Source organism: Lemur catta, chromosome 16, assembly GCF_020740605.2.
Source record: "Lemur catta isolate mLemCat1 chromosome 16, mLemCat1.pri, whole genome shotgun sequence".
NCBI classification, from domain to species: domain Eukaryota; kingdom Metazoa; phylum Chordata; class Mammalia; order Primates; family Lemuridae; genus Lemur; species Lemur catta.
In genome coordinates, this window is record NC_059143.1 from 1,318,706 (window position 1) to 1,331,953 (window position 13,248).

At 38.8% G+C, this 13,248-nt stretch overlaps 1 protein-coding gene across 3 annotated transcripts in view; it reads right to left on the reverse strand.

Annotated features, from left to right (window-relative positions):
* CNOT6 (CCR4-NOT transcription complex subunit 6) overlaps positions 1 to 13,248 on the reverse strand; it is a 74,592-nt gene that overhangs the window by 47,748 nt on the left and 13,596 nt on the right. For 2 of the 3 annotated variants that reach the window (XM_045527705.1, XM_045527706.1), the window contains exon 2: positions 1,367 to 1,480. In XM_045527705.1, the coding sequence (XP_045383661.1) occupies positions 1,367 to 1,478 (112 nt within the window). In that variant the 5' untranslated portion in view covers positions 1,479 to 1,480. Of the gene's footprint in view, positions 1 to 1,340; positions 1,481 to 13,248 lie in introns of those variants that run through there. The other variant, XM_045527707.1, reaches the window with a different exon arrangement.

Here is a 13,248-nt window from a genome sequence, read left to right on the forward strand (position 1 = left end):
AATCCTGCAGAAATTAAAAGGGAAAAGTGACAGTTGTGTGCTTTGAGAGTAACTACTAAATGAGAGAACATATTTCTGTTTGGGCTCCTGGCACAGAAGGCCAAATATAACAGGAGAGAGGAAAGAAGATAGAAATCTCACTGTCTACGACCACACCTACTTTACTGAACTGAACTTGGGTAAGTCCAACACCCTAGAAATCAGAAGAGGGAAAACAAGAGACCCATGTGGGTATTGACTGCTTCTATGGCTGCAAAGGAGAGCATTTAAGTTCACTTAATAGATTAGCCAGAAATTTTGAGTTAACAGAGGAATCATTACTTCCTTTCTGCTTCCTATATAGCACTTTTATACCTAGACTTGGTAGTTCTATTTTGTGTGTTTTTTACACTTGTGTACTACCTTCCTTTCACTCCCTAATATGTCATACGCTCCCTAAGGACAGGGACTGTGGGGTTTTTCTTCATCTATGCATCTTCCATATGCCTGGCCCAGCACCAGACAAAATATTTTACACATACCATATGCTCAGTATGTTTGCTGCATTAAATTTTTAAAAATAAAGGGCAGTCAGATGAAGGAAGAAAAAATTTGTTCTGTACTATTTCAGAAGGCAAAAAGCAGGACAAATTGGAATGAGCATATGGGGAAGCATATTAGGTCAACAGTAACACAAAATTTCTTTAGCATTGTTTTCCCTGAAAAGTAATAATATCCCTTTACCACCTTTGAAATATTTAGAAACAGACTATACGCCCACTGGCAGGGATGCTAGGAAAAGGGTATCTTTGTGTCTGGAGGCTCATACATTTCCATGAATTCCACTATGTCTTAGAATATGGCATTCAAAGTGAAAGGAAATTTGAGATGTGCTTCAAACTCTTAAGATTTTGAGTTTCTGAATAAAGCTGTCCCCAGAGACACAAACTGAAAAGCAAATGAAGAAAATAGGAGTCAAAAGTCTATCCCAAAATCTATAAAGACCAGCCATTTCCTACTCCACTGGAAATCTATTATTTGATAAAGCAAAAGCTCAATACTACTTTTTCAGAGAAGTAAACGTCAGAACAAACCACTGGTTTCTTAGCTAACACACTAGCATTTCACTTGCGTTATTTTCATTTCATCCTTGTCACTATCATCCCCACTGTACAACAGGACATGGATACTGAGAGAATATGCAACAAGTGGGTCTTGAACTTTGACTCAAATAATGTTCTTTTCATTGAACCCTCCTGTTTCTAAGATAAATTAGCATTTTTTTGTAAAACACAATCATTGCTTCTTTTGTGTATTGGCATTAGAAAACTTAATTTTCTACCATATCTTAATTTCCATACCATAAATTCATGCTTCCATGTCTTACCACTTATTTCAAGCTCTGCCCAGTGTGACTTCTTTCCATTTGCTGCTTCCTCAGAAGACATAATCGTGTACATCCTCCGAGGGTCAGGGGGCTCGTATTTTTCTTTGGGCATGCCTGTTGAATCAAGAAAAGAAACCAAATGGTATTCTGAAGAACCAAATAAACAAAAATAACAACACCTTTTTAAAGTAGACACCGATATTATGAACTCTAAATCCCACTGAAAGGAACTAGGGGCTCCTTGGAGAAATGGATGATTTCAAGTTTAGGACAAGACAAACACAAACAAGCTCAGGCACTATCCAGAATGCTCCAGTTATGGAGGAGACAGGAGCCAGCTTTTAGAAGCTTCCACTGGCCAATAATAGGACAACTTGAACATCACAAGAATGACTACAATTCATTGAGTCATTCTGAACTTCATGAATTCATAATTTTAACTAAAAATTAACCAACTTAATCATCTGATAATTGGAAAGTAACAGGAAAGAATCAAGCATTTATCCTGCATTTCCAGCAGAAACTAGATGAGTGAATGTTCTTAACAGAATTCTAGCTAATAAATGCAAAAGGAGTTTACACTATTGGAAAATAATTATTTTATAAGCTCTAATGAAATAATGGATCTGAGCAATGATCATCAATGGTTAATAAAACCACTAGAGGGGGAAAAAAAAAATCAATGGAAAATTTTTAAATGGATCAGTCAGGCTGGAAGACCTAAATTAAATGATCAAGCTCATCACTAGGACAACCAGACATTATGTGCCTTCTGAGGAGATGCTATACGAAGTACAAACACACTATTTATGCCCTTGGCCCTTCACCAAAAAAGTAAAAAATTGAATCAGAATCAAATCAAACCTCTCTAGATCTGGCACCAGTGTAATTACAGAAAGTAAGGGATCTGGAAGAATATGTTAAAAACAATACCCACAGGACACAATAATGTGAATGTACTTAATACTACAGAAGTGTACATTTGAATATGATGGTAAATTTTTTTTTTTTGGAGACAGTCTCGCTTTGTTGCCCGGGCTAGAGTGAGTGCCATGGCGTCAGCCTAGCTCACAGCAACCTCAAACTCCTGGGCTTAAGCGATCCTACTGCCTCAGCCTCCCAAGTAGCTGGGAGTACAGGCATGTGCCACCATGCCCGGCTAATTTTTTGTGTATATATATATTTTAGTTGGCCAGATAATTTCTTTCTATTTTTAGTAGAGACGGGGTCTCACTCTTGCTCAGGCTGGTCTCGAACTCCTGACCTCGAGCTATCTGCCCGCCTCAGCCTCCCAGAGTGCTAGGATTACAGGCGTGAGCCACTGCGCCCGGCCCGCGCCCGGTAAATTTTATGTTACATGTATTTTACAATTAAAAATAAAAAAATAATTAAAAATATAACACAAAATACAGCCAGCCAGATGGAGAATATGGAAAGTTCTGGATGACAAAATATCTAATTTCTTCAACAAATTAATGGCTTGAAAAAGGGGAGAGGAAACTGACATGGAATAAATGTTTTAAGACACATAGCAATTAAACACAACGTACTGACCTTATTTGGTTCCAGTTTGAACCAATCAAGTGTAAAAAGACACTTTTGAGAACCAGAGAAATTTGAAGATAAATATTAAAGAAGTATTTTGTTCATTTTGCTTGTGGTTATTTTTTTTTATTTTTAATCCTTGTCTGTTATATAATAACATTCTGAAATATTTAGTTAAAATGAAATATCACTCCCATGCATTATTCTCTCAAAGCCCCTGTCCCTATCTCACTTTATCTTATTCTTTCAAATAAACTATAACCCTAGTTTAAACAATACCCGACCTACTCTGTATACCTATACAGTTAAACATAGGTGGGGAAAAACCTGTGACTCTGAATTTAAAGTGAGTCAGTCAGCACTGACTTACCTCAAATGGACTTTACGCTGCCTACAAATTACACTGTAAATTCCTAGTCTATCTCCTTCTCCTATATGACTTCTTCCCTCTTCAGACCTCTAACACCTACCTATTCCTCCGTCTTCCCTCTCAGCTGATAAACTTACTTCTATTCTCCCAGTGAAACAGAAAGCCAGAGCCTTTTATATGAACTGCCACCTGTGCCCATCTATACGCTCTTAATAAGGACCAACGGCCAGCACTCTCAGCACTTAATCCACTGTGCACTTACACCCTCCCACCCTTCAGTCTATTCAAGCATATGACTCCGGCAATTCTCTTCTTTCTCTCACCACATCATCCCTCCCTGCTGCATCTTTCTAAAAAACCTTTAGCAGACATATACATGGTATTATTTCCTCAATTAAAAGTTTTAACCCCATTCCTCCCTCCAGCTACCACCCTTCTCTCATTCTCTCTGCAGCAAAAAATCCCCAAGAGTTGTGTACACTGTCTCCTATTCTTCTCTTGCCAGGTAAACCTATTCAAATTAGTGTCTTTAACATTCCACCAAAAACTATCCAGAAGAAACCCTCACCTTCTTATCTCCAATGGTCATTTCTCAAACCTCTTTTTACCTGTCTTATGAGCAACGTTTGATGTAGATGATAACTCCCTCCTAGAAACATTTATTTCACTTGGCTTCCAGAATATCTTTCCCCTTAAGTTTTCCTCCTATCCCTCTAGATTTAGTCTCTTGCTAGTTCTTCTTGCAGAGTTGGAATTATCTCCATTTTAGCAACAGAAAACTAAAGCCCAAAAAGGCTTAAGCCAGCGATTCCCAACCTTTTTGGCACCAGGGACGGGATTCGTGGAAGACAATTTTTTCACGGACGGGGGGAAGGAGCTTAGGCAGTGATGCCAGGGACGGGGAGCAGCTGAGCTGAGTGGCTGTAAATACAGATAAAGCTTCAGTCACCCAACTGCTGCATGTGGCCCGGTTCCTAAGTTTCATGGAAGACAATTTTTTTGTTGGGGGTTGGGGGATGTAGGGGAAGCTCAAGAGGTGATGAGCTGCCCGGTTCCTAACAGGCCACGGACTGGGGGTTGAAGACTACAGTTTTCAGCAATTTGTCCAGTATTACAAGGCTGGGAAATAGCAGAGTCAGGCTTTGAATGTGTCTGATTAAAAGTTAAAGTTAGGCCAGGCGCAGTGGCTCATGCCTGTAATCCTAGCACTCTGGGAGGCTGAGGTGGGAGGATCGCTCAAGGTCAGGAGTTTGAGACCAGCCTGAGCAAGAGCGAGACCCTGTTTCTACTAAAAATAGAAAGAAATTAGCTGGACAACTAAAAATACATAGAGAAAAAATTAGCCGGGCATGGTGGCACATGCCTGTACTCCCAGCTACTTGGGAGGCTGAGGCAGGAGGATTGCTCGAGCCCAGGAGTTTGAGGTTGCTGTGAGCCAGGCTGACGCCACGGCACTCACTCTAGCCCGGGTAACAGAGTAAGACTCTGCCTCAAAAAAAAAAAAAAAGTTAAAGTTACTTTAATTATGCTATGCTGCCTCCCTGCTGATGGAAAGTAGAACTATTCTTCAAACACAGAAATGGACTTTGACAAAGCACTGGAGGAGATAAGTAAGCCTAAAAAGCTGCTTGAAATAAGAATATTAACGGTGAGACAATCTGCACAAGAAATACACATCTAAAACATGTTTTCTTAAGTATTACTGATGAACTATTCTCTTACATATCAATTTATTTAGTATAGAAATACAATAACTGAAGTTTTTAGACTGATACAAAATGTCCAACACACAAAGCTATAAAGAACTATTCATTCTGTCTAGAGGACAATGGTAAAGTTAAGTGCCCTTTCTGAATGCCATGAGTATACCAGTAACAACCTAGAAATATAAAACGTTGTATAAGGCTACTAGAGCTTGATGACAGCATTCAAGATAACCCAAATGTCCTTATTCTGACAAGATACTATTAATACTTACAAAACAACCATTTAATCTTCATTAGCTGTCCTAAATAGAATTTAATAATGGTAAGAAATTGCTCTGATCAACTGAGAATAGTGTTTTAGTCCTATTAATCATTTGAATTCTTGGTCTGATTTACCAATCTCATCTGAGTTTAGTGTGAATCAATGTCCAGAGTCTGGATCACACTTCAGACAAGTGCTATTGAACTAAGAAATCTGAAAACCATGCCCTATACCTATGATCACTTCATCAGAGTCATGATTTATGCCTAGGCAGCCAACCACTCCCTTTCTTGGTTTTTCTTAAAGTGAGACAGGGACAGAGACAGGGACACTTAAACTGAATGTCCTGTAATTCAATTCAATCCTGATGCTCTCTACTTGGAGTTAGAGTCAGATCTCACAGATTAAGGGCTCAGTCCCACAAGACTGTTCCCCACTTCAGACACTAATCTCAAGTAGTAGGTTGTCATCTATACTTCTGACCAACCGGTTATAAATCAGGGTTCCTAATACTCCCTCTTTGAGTTGGATTAATTTGCTTGGATGGCTCACAGAACTCAGGGAAACACTTAAGCTCACCTGCTTATTATGAAAGACATTATAAAGTACAGAGATGAAGAGCCAAATGAAGAGGTACACAGGGCGAGGGATGGTGGAACAAGTGCGTAGCTTCCATGCCTTCTCCAGGTGGGCCACCCTCCTAGAACCTCCAGATAAGTTCATCAAATATCGTCATTCAAGAGCTTTTATAGAGTTTGACAGCCATGATCTCTAACCCTCCTCCCCTTCCCCAGAGATCAGAGGGTGGGGCTGAAAGTTCCAACCCTCCAAGCACTGGGTCTTTCTGGTGAACAGCCTCATCCTGAGACTATCTACCATCCTAAGTCACCTGATTAGTATAAACTAAGGTGTGCTCAAAGGGGGCTTATTATGAATAACAAAAGACAGTACTATCACTGGGGAAATTCCAAAGGTTTTAGGTGCTCTGTGACAAGAATCCAGGAAAAAAAAACAAATATATTTCATACCATACCACATCCATTCACACTATGTTTGAATCAAAAGCAAGTCAACACAGAGTGGCCAATGTCAAACACAAATTTAACACAAACACAGCAAAACTCTAACGAAGAATCTACTTTGAAAAGAGAAATGTTACAGAAATAGGAAAAAAAACCCACAAGAAATGCTTCTCACACTTAAAGAAATTAAAGAGTGCAAAACTCAACAACCACAAACAAAGAAGTATGGGATAAGACAAACTGAGATAAAAAGAGATGCAGAGTCCTAATGGAAAAAAAAATAAGTATCTGAATGCTACAATACCTAAAACAAGGTTAAAGCAAAAAGGCAAGTTAACAGGAAAATACATAAACACAGTCCCAGTAACATAAAAAACAAAGTGGGCAAAATTAAATATGTTTTTATGATAAAGGAGAAGAAAAGCAAAGAAATTATTAATATTCAAGCTGGTAATTACCCACCCTATAACTCAGTATATCTACTTTTAAGAATTTACCCTCCCCAAAATAAAAATACACATCCACAAAAAGGTATGTATATAAATGTTCCTAAAAACTTTACTCATAACTGTCCAAAACTGAAAACAACCCAAATGTTCAGCAATAGTGAAGGGACAATCAAATTTTAATATGTCCACACAACTGAATACTACTGATCAATAAAAAAGAATGAACTGATGAACTGCTACACACACAAATATGGGTGAATCTCAAACATTAACTGAATGAGACCCAAAAGAGATTCCATGTATGTGAATTTGTAGTAACAAAAATCACAACAGTGGATGAGTCTATGGAGAGTGACAGAAATATTCAATATCTTAATTGGCGTGTGGTTTATATGGGTATATACATTTATTACAACTCAAATTGTACATTTAAGGCCTATCCACACATTTCACTTTATGTAAATGTTACCTCCACTAAAAAATATTCTATACTGCAAACACTTGGTCAAGTGTGAGGACAAACAAAAGGACTTTTTCACATGAGAAAAATTACTAAGAAAACACACATGTACTTTTGCTAAATAAGTACTCGTTACAACACTGTTTATGACAGAAAAAAATGTTAATCTAAAATGGCCACCAACAAAAACATGTACAGGCCGGGCGCGGTGGCTCACGCCTGTAATCCCAGCACTCTGGGAGGCCAAGGTGGGTGGATCGCTCGAGGTCAGGAGTTCGAGACCCGCCTGAGCAAGAGCAAAACCCCCGTCTCTACTAAAAATAGAAAGAAATTATCTGGCCAACTAAAAATATATATAGCAAAAAATTAGCTGGGCATGGTGGCGCATGCCTGTAGTCCCAGATACTCGGGAGGCTGAGGCAGTAGGATCGCTTGAGCCCAGGAGTTTGAGGTTGCTGTAAGTGCGGCTGATGCTATGGCACTCACTCTAGCCCGGGCAACAGAGCAAGACTCTGTCTCAAAAAAACAAAAACAAAAAAAAACCATATACAGCCATACTATGGAAAATCATGCAGCTGTGAAAAGAATGAGACTAAGTAAGTAGGCTAATGGAATTGTATTGAATTATTTACTTCAGGCCGGGCGCGGTGGCTCACACCTGTAATCCTAGCACTCTGGGAGGCTGAGGTGGGAGGATCGCTCGAGGTCAGGAGTTCAAGACCAGCCTCAGCAAGAGCAAGACCCTGTCTCTACCAATAAACTAGCACAAACTCCTGTAATAAATAAGGCCCTGTAACCAGTAGTCTTTGTTACAAAACAGCTTACTTGGACTTCTCCTTTAGGTTTCCCCTTTCCCCAACCTCTTTGGATACACCTATGATCCCTCACAGCACACAATATCCCTGATTGCGATCCCCTGCTATTCCCAGATAAATTCTTTGTTCTGCAGAGTCAGTCTTTCTGTTGTTCACTTTGGGTTGACATTAGGAACCAAGATTTGCAGGGCAAGAGAACGTTTATAAATCAAGGAAATTAAATGAAAATACTAAAATTAACTTGAGTCTATTAACAAACTCATGCTTTTTAATTTATTTCTAACTATTCACTTAAGTCTTCTAGAAGCAATGCTACCTGTGGAATAACAGCACTCCTAATCCTCAATTTTGAGCTCGAAAATCAAGAAAGCAAAGTACTTTGTAAAATGGCCAATTACAAGTCTGGGGCAGGAAGTGTATAAAATGAGCCTAGGACATCTTTCAGTGCCTCAAAGCTAAGTCTGATGGGGTCACCATGTCAACATGATACAGGAGCCAGCTGGAAGGGCTACATTGTTATGACAATTTGAGCAAAAAGAATCTTAATTATAATGGAATGAAACACATTGAAATCAATAAAAATCCATCAGTACCTGAAAAAAAGAAAGCCAAAACAAAAGAGGGATAACATGATGCTATCTGTGCTGCTGAAAGAAAGCTGGCAGTGATGTAAAAGATGAAACTACTACAGTAATCAAGGCATGGAGGAGAGAGGGAGAGTGCCTGGAGCACACAGAACCTGCAAGCCAGCCACCATCTGAGGCAGCTAATAAACTATGAAAATCGGTAATTAAAGAGAAAAATTTAAGTGGTTATCCCTTAAGTAGGAACTGTATTCAGAGTAATCAAACAGCCCCTGCTGAAGGAAAGCCCTACTTTACAAAAGAACAATAGGTAATAAATTAAGTATGGAAGAATTTTTTTAAAAGCAACATCATTTTGTAATTTCTAATAGACCATTATTCAGGTAAGGATTATTAGCCAGGTTAAAAGCATTACATGAATCACTGGCACTGACAGAAATGCTAAGAAAACACCACCACACATTACTTTCTGATCAGAAGGTAGAACTTGTTATCCCCCTCACCAATCTTACCAAGACTAATTGTGGGAGAACCAGATCAGATATTGGATCTCTTAATGTGATGGAGTATGAAACACATATCACCAATGTTTACACTTTGATTAAAAAAACTAGAGGAATGGGCCAGATGACAACAAAGAAGCAATGGGACAAAATGAGAACGTGTTTCTGCAGGTCAACTGGTTTTCTGCCTAGATTTGAAGAGAATGAAGGGACATAACCACATGCAATGACTAGTCCCTACACTGGACCCACAGATCAGCAATAACAATCACTGTAAGTCTCTAGGAACATAAACTTGAAAATGTGGAGGAAATGGACGAATTCTTAGAAACATACAACCTCCCTAGGCTCAATCAGGAAGAATTAGAATTCCTGAACAGACCAGTATCAAGTACCAAAATTGAAGCAGCAATAAAAAAGCTTCCTAAAAAAAAAAAAAAAAAAAAAAGAGTCTCGGACCAGATGGTTTCACACCCTAATTTTACCAAACCTACAAAGAAGAACTGGTGCCTATCCTGCAGAAATTATTCCACAATATCAAGAAATTATTCCACAATATCGAGAAGGAAGGACTCCTCCCCAACACATTTTATGAAGCCAACATCACCCTGATACCAAAACCAGAAGAGGACTCCACAAAAAAAGAAAACTACAGACCAATATCCCCTATGAATATAGATATTAAAATTCTCAATAAAATCCTAGCAAATCAAATTCAGGTGCTTATCAAGAAAATAATCCATCATGACCAAATGGGATTCATCCCTGAGATGGTTCAACATAAGCAAATCTATAAATGTAATTCACCAAATACAAGTAAAAACAAAGACCAAGTGATCCTCTTAATAGATGCAGAAAAAGCATTTGACCAAATTCAGCACCCTTTTATGATAAGAACGCTTAACAAAATAGACATAGACAGGACTTACTTCCAAATGATAAAAGCCATATACAACATACCCAAAGGCAACATCATACTGAACGGGGGAAAAACTGAAAGCATTCCCACTTAGAACTGGAACCACACAAGGTTGCCCTCTATCACCACTTCTATTCAACATAGTGCTGGAAGTCCTAGCCAGAGCAATCAAACAAGAGAAGGAAATCAAGGGCATCCAAATGGCAGCAGAAGAGGTCAAACTACAGCTCTCTGCTGATGCTCTTTGCCGATATGATCTTATATCTAGAAAACCCCAAAGATTATGCCGTGAGACTACTGGAACTGATAAACAAATTCAGCAAAGTCTCAAGTTACAAAATCAATGTACTCAAATCAGTAACATTCCTATACGCCAACAGTCAAACTGAGAACCAAATCAAAGACTCAATACCTTTCACAACAGCCAACAAAGAAAATAAAATACCTACGAATATATTTAACTAAGGAGGTGAAAGACCTATGGGGAGAACTACAAAACACTGAGGAAGAAAATAGCAGAGGCCATAAACAGATGGAAAACCATACCATGCTCATGGATCGGCAGAATCAACATTGTCTATACTACCCAAAGTGATCTACAGATTCAACACAATCCCTATTAAAATACCAACATCATTTTTCGCAGATCTAGAAAAAATAATTATACGCTTTGTATGGAACCAGAGAAGACCCCGCATAGCAAAAGCAACCTTAAGCAAAAAGAACAAATTGAGAGGCATCAATTTACCAGACTTCAAGCTATACTACAACGCTATAGTAACCAAAACAGCATGGTACTGGCACAAGAACAGAGACACAGACCAATGGAACAGAACTGAGAACCCAGATATAAAACCATCCTCATACAGCCGTCCAATCTTTGACAAAGCAGACAAAAACATACTCTGGGGAAAAGAATACTGATTGAATAAATGGTACTGAGAAAATTGGATAGAAACATGTAGAAGACTGAAACATGATCCGCACCTCTCACCTCTCACAAACATCAACTCACAGTGGATAACAGACTGAAACCTAAGGCATGAAACCATAAGAATTCTAGAAGAAAATGTTGGAAAAGTTCTTATAGACATTGGCCTAGGCAAAGAACTTATGAAGAAGATACCAAAGGCAATCATGGCATCAACAAAAATAAATAAATTGGACCTGATCAAATTAAGAAGCTTCTGCACAGCCAAGGAAACTATTACCAGACCAAATAGACAACCTACAGAATGGGAGAAAACATTCACATGCTACACACCCAATAAAGGTCTGATAACTAGAATCTATACAGAACTCAGGAAAATCAACAAGAAAAAAATCAAACAACCCCATTAAAAAGTGGGCAAAGGACATGAACAGAACCTTTTCAAAAGAAGACAGACTAATGACCAATAAACACATGAAAAATGCTCAACATTTCTAATCATCAGGGAAATGCAGGTCAAAGCCACAATGAAGTATTTAATTCCAGTGAGAATGGCTTTTATCAAAAAGTGCCCAAACAACAAATGTTGGCATGGATGTGGAGAGATGGGAACACTCTTACAATGCTGGTGGGACTGCAAACTAGTACAACTTCTATGAAAATTAATATGGCGATACCTCAAAGAACTCAACGTAGAACCACCATTTGATCCAGCAATTCCACTACTGGGTGTTTACCCCAAAGAAAAAAAGACATTCTATTAAAAAGACATGTGGGCAGGCGTGGTGGCTCATGTCTGTAATACTAGCACTCTGGGAGGCTGAGGTGGGAGGATTGCTTCAGGTCAGGAGTTCAAGACAAGCATGAGCAAGAGTGAGACCCAGTCTCTACCAAAAATAGAAAAAATTAGCCTGGCATGGTGGCACATGCCTGTAGTCCCAGCTACTTGGGTTGCTGAGACAGGATTGCTTGAGCCGAGGAGTTTGAGGTTGCTGTGAGCTGGGCTGACGCCATGGCACTCTATCCCTGGTAACAGAGCAAGACTCTGTCTCAAAAAGAAAAAAAAAAAAAAAATATGTAATAATGTTATTGTGGCTATGTACAGAAACATGATTTTTTTGTTCAAAGGCTCTCTGAAGGTAAACAATTTATTTTAGTTGGCCAGATTTTCTTCAAGGGAAATGACACTGTGTTGCAGCCAATCTCAGTTGACAACATAAACTGCTGAACTTAACATCTCTTTTCTTTTACATGCTCCTTATTTTCTCCTTTTCCATTCTTTGTGTTTTACTTCTTTCCCAATCATAAAGAAAAAAAAGAAAAGAAAAGCAGCAAAGGAAAGAAAGGAGAAAAGCAGGAAGAAATAAATTCAATTGCAGAAAGACCCTTTTCTAAGATTGATTAGGCTCCTCTCACCACTAATCAATCTGAAGGTAGGGCACATCTGAAAGCAGTGACACTAATCTTGGTGCCAATTTATTTCTTTCAATACAATTGTTCACTAAGTTTTATCCAATATTTCACTAAATTCTAATGATTTTTACCTCCTCGGGATTTCTTAACCTGTCTCCTCCATTTTCGCTGCTATTGAAGTTAACATCCCCCCTCATCTCTCACCATCAACTGTCACACAACCTTCTCTGCAGTGCCGTAGATTAGCTTCCTGATTAGCTTCCTGACTGGCTTCCTGTGTAGGCCACTCTCCTGGAAAAACCCGAAGATGGCCCTCCCCTGGCTGCCTAGATAAAATCCAAAGCTCAAAGTCCTTCTTTACCACCTGGACTTAGCTAACTCCCTCCTCACTCATCTTCAGCCATTTCCACAAGTGCCACCTTATAAAGCCATAAATTAGAGTAAATCTACTTCTAAGACATAGTCTTTCAAAACGTGCTAATCCTTTTACCAAAGACAATCTTCACCCAAAACTCCTACTCGCCCTTCACAGGAACTAAGATGACATGTTACAGCCTCTATACACCCTTTCCAAGGAAGACACAGGTTCAATACTCCCTGGTCTGCACACCACATGTTTAATGTAGCATCCATTACCCCCACACACACCCCCAGTTTGTATCTCCCAGTGTCTTATGTAATGTAATACCTTAGCATCTTACACTAAAGAACTGATCTATCTTTCCTTCAGGACCCAAAATCAGGTTTTCATTAAAAAAAAAATCCAAAAGCAATTTGATAAGCAGAACCATGCTTTAAGGGAGCTTTCTTTACAGAATCATTCATTCAACAAATATTAATATTTACTGAGCATCTTCTACTGTATGTGTCAAGCCCTCTGACAAATGCTATGAATAAAGAATA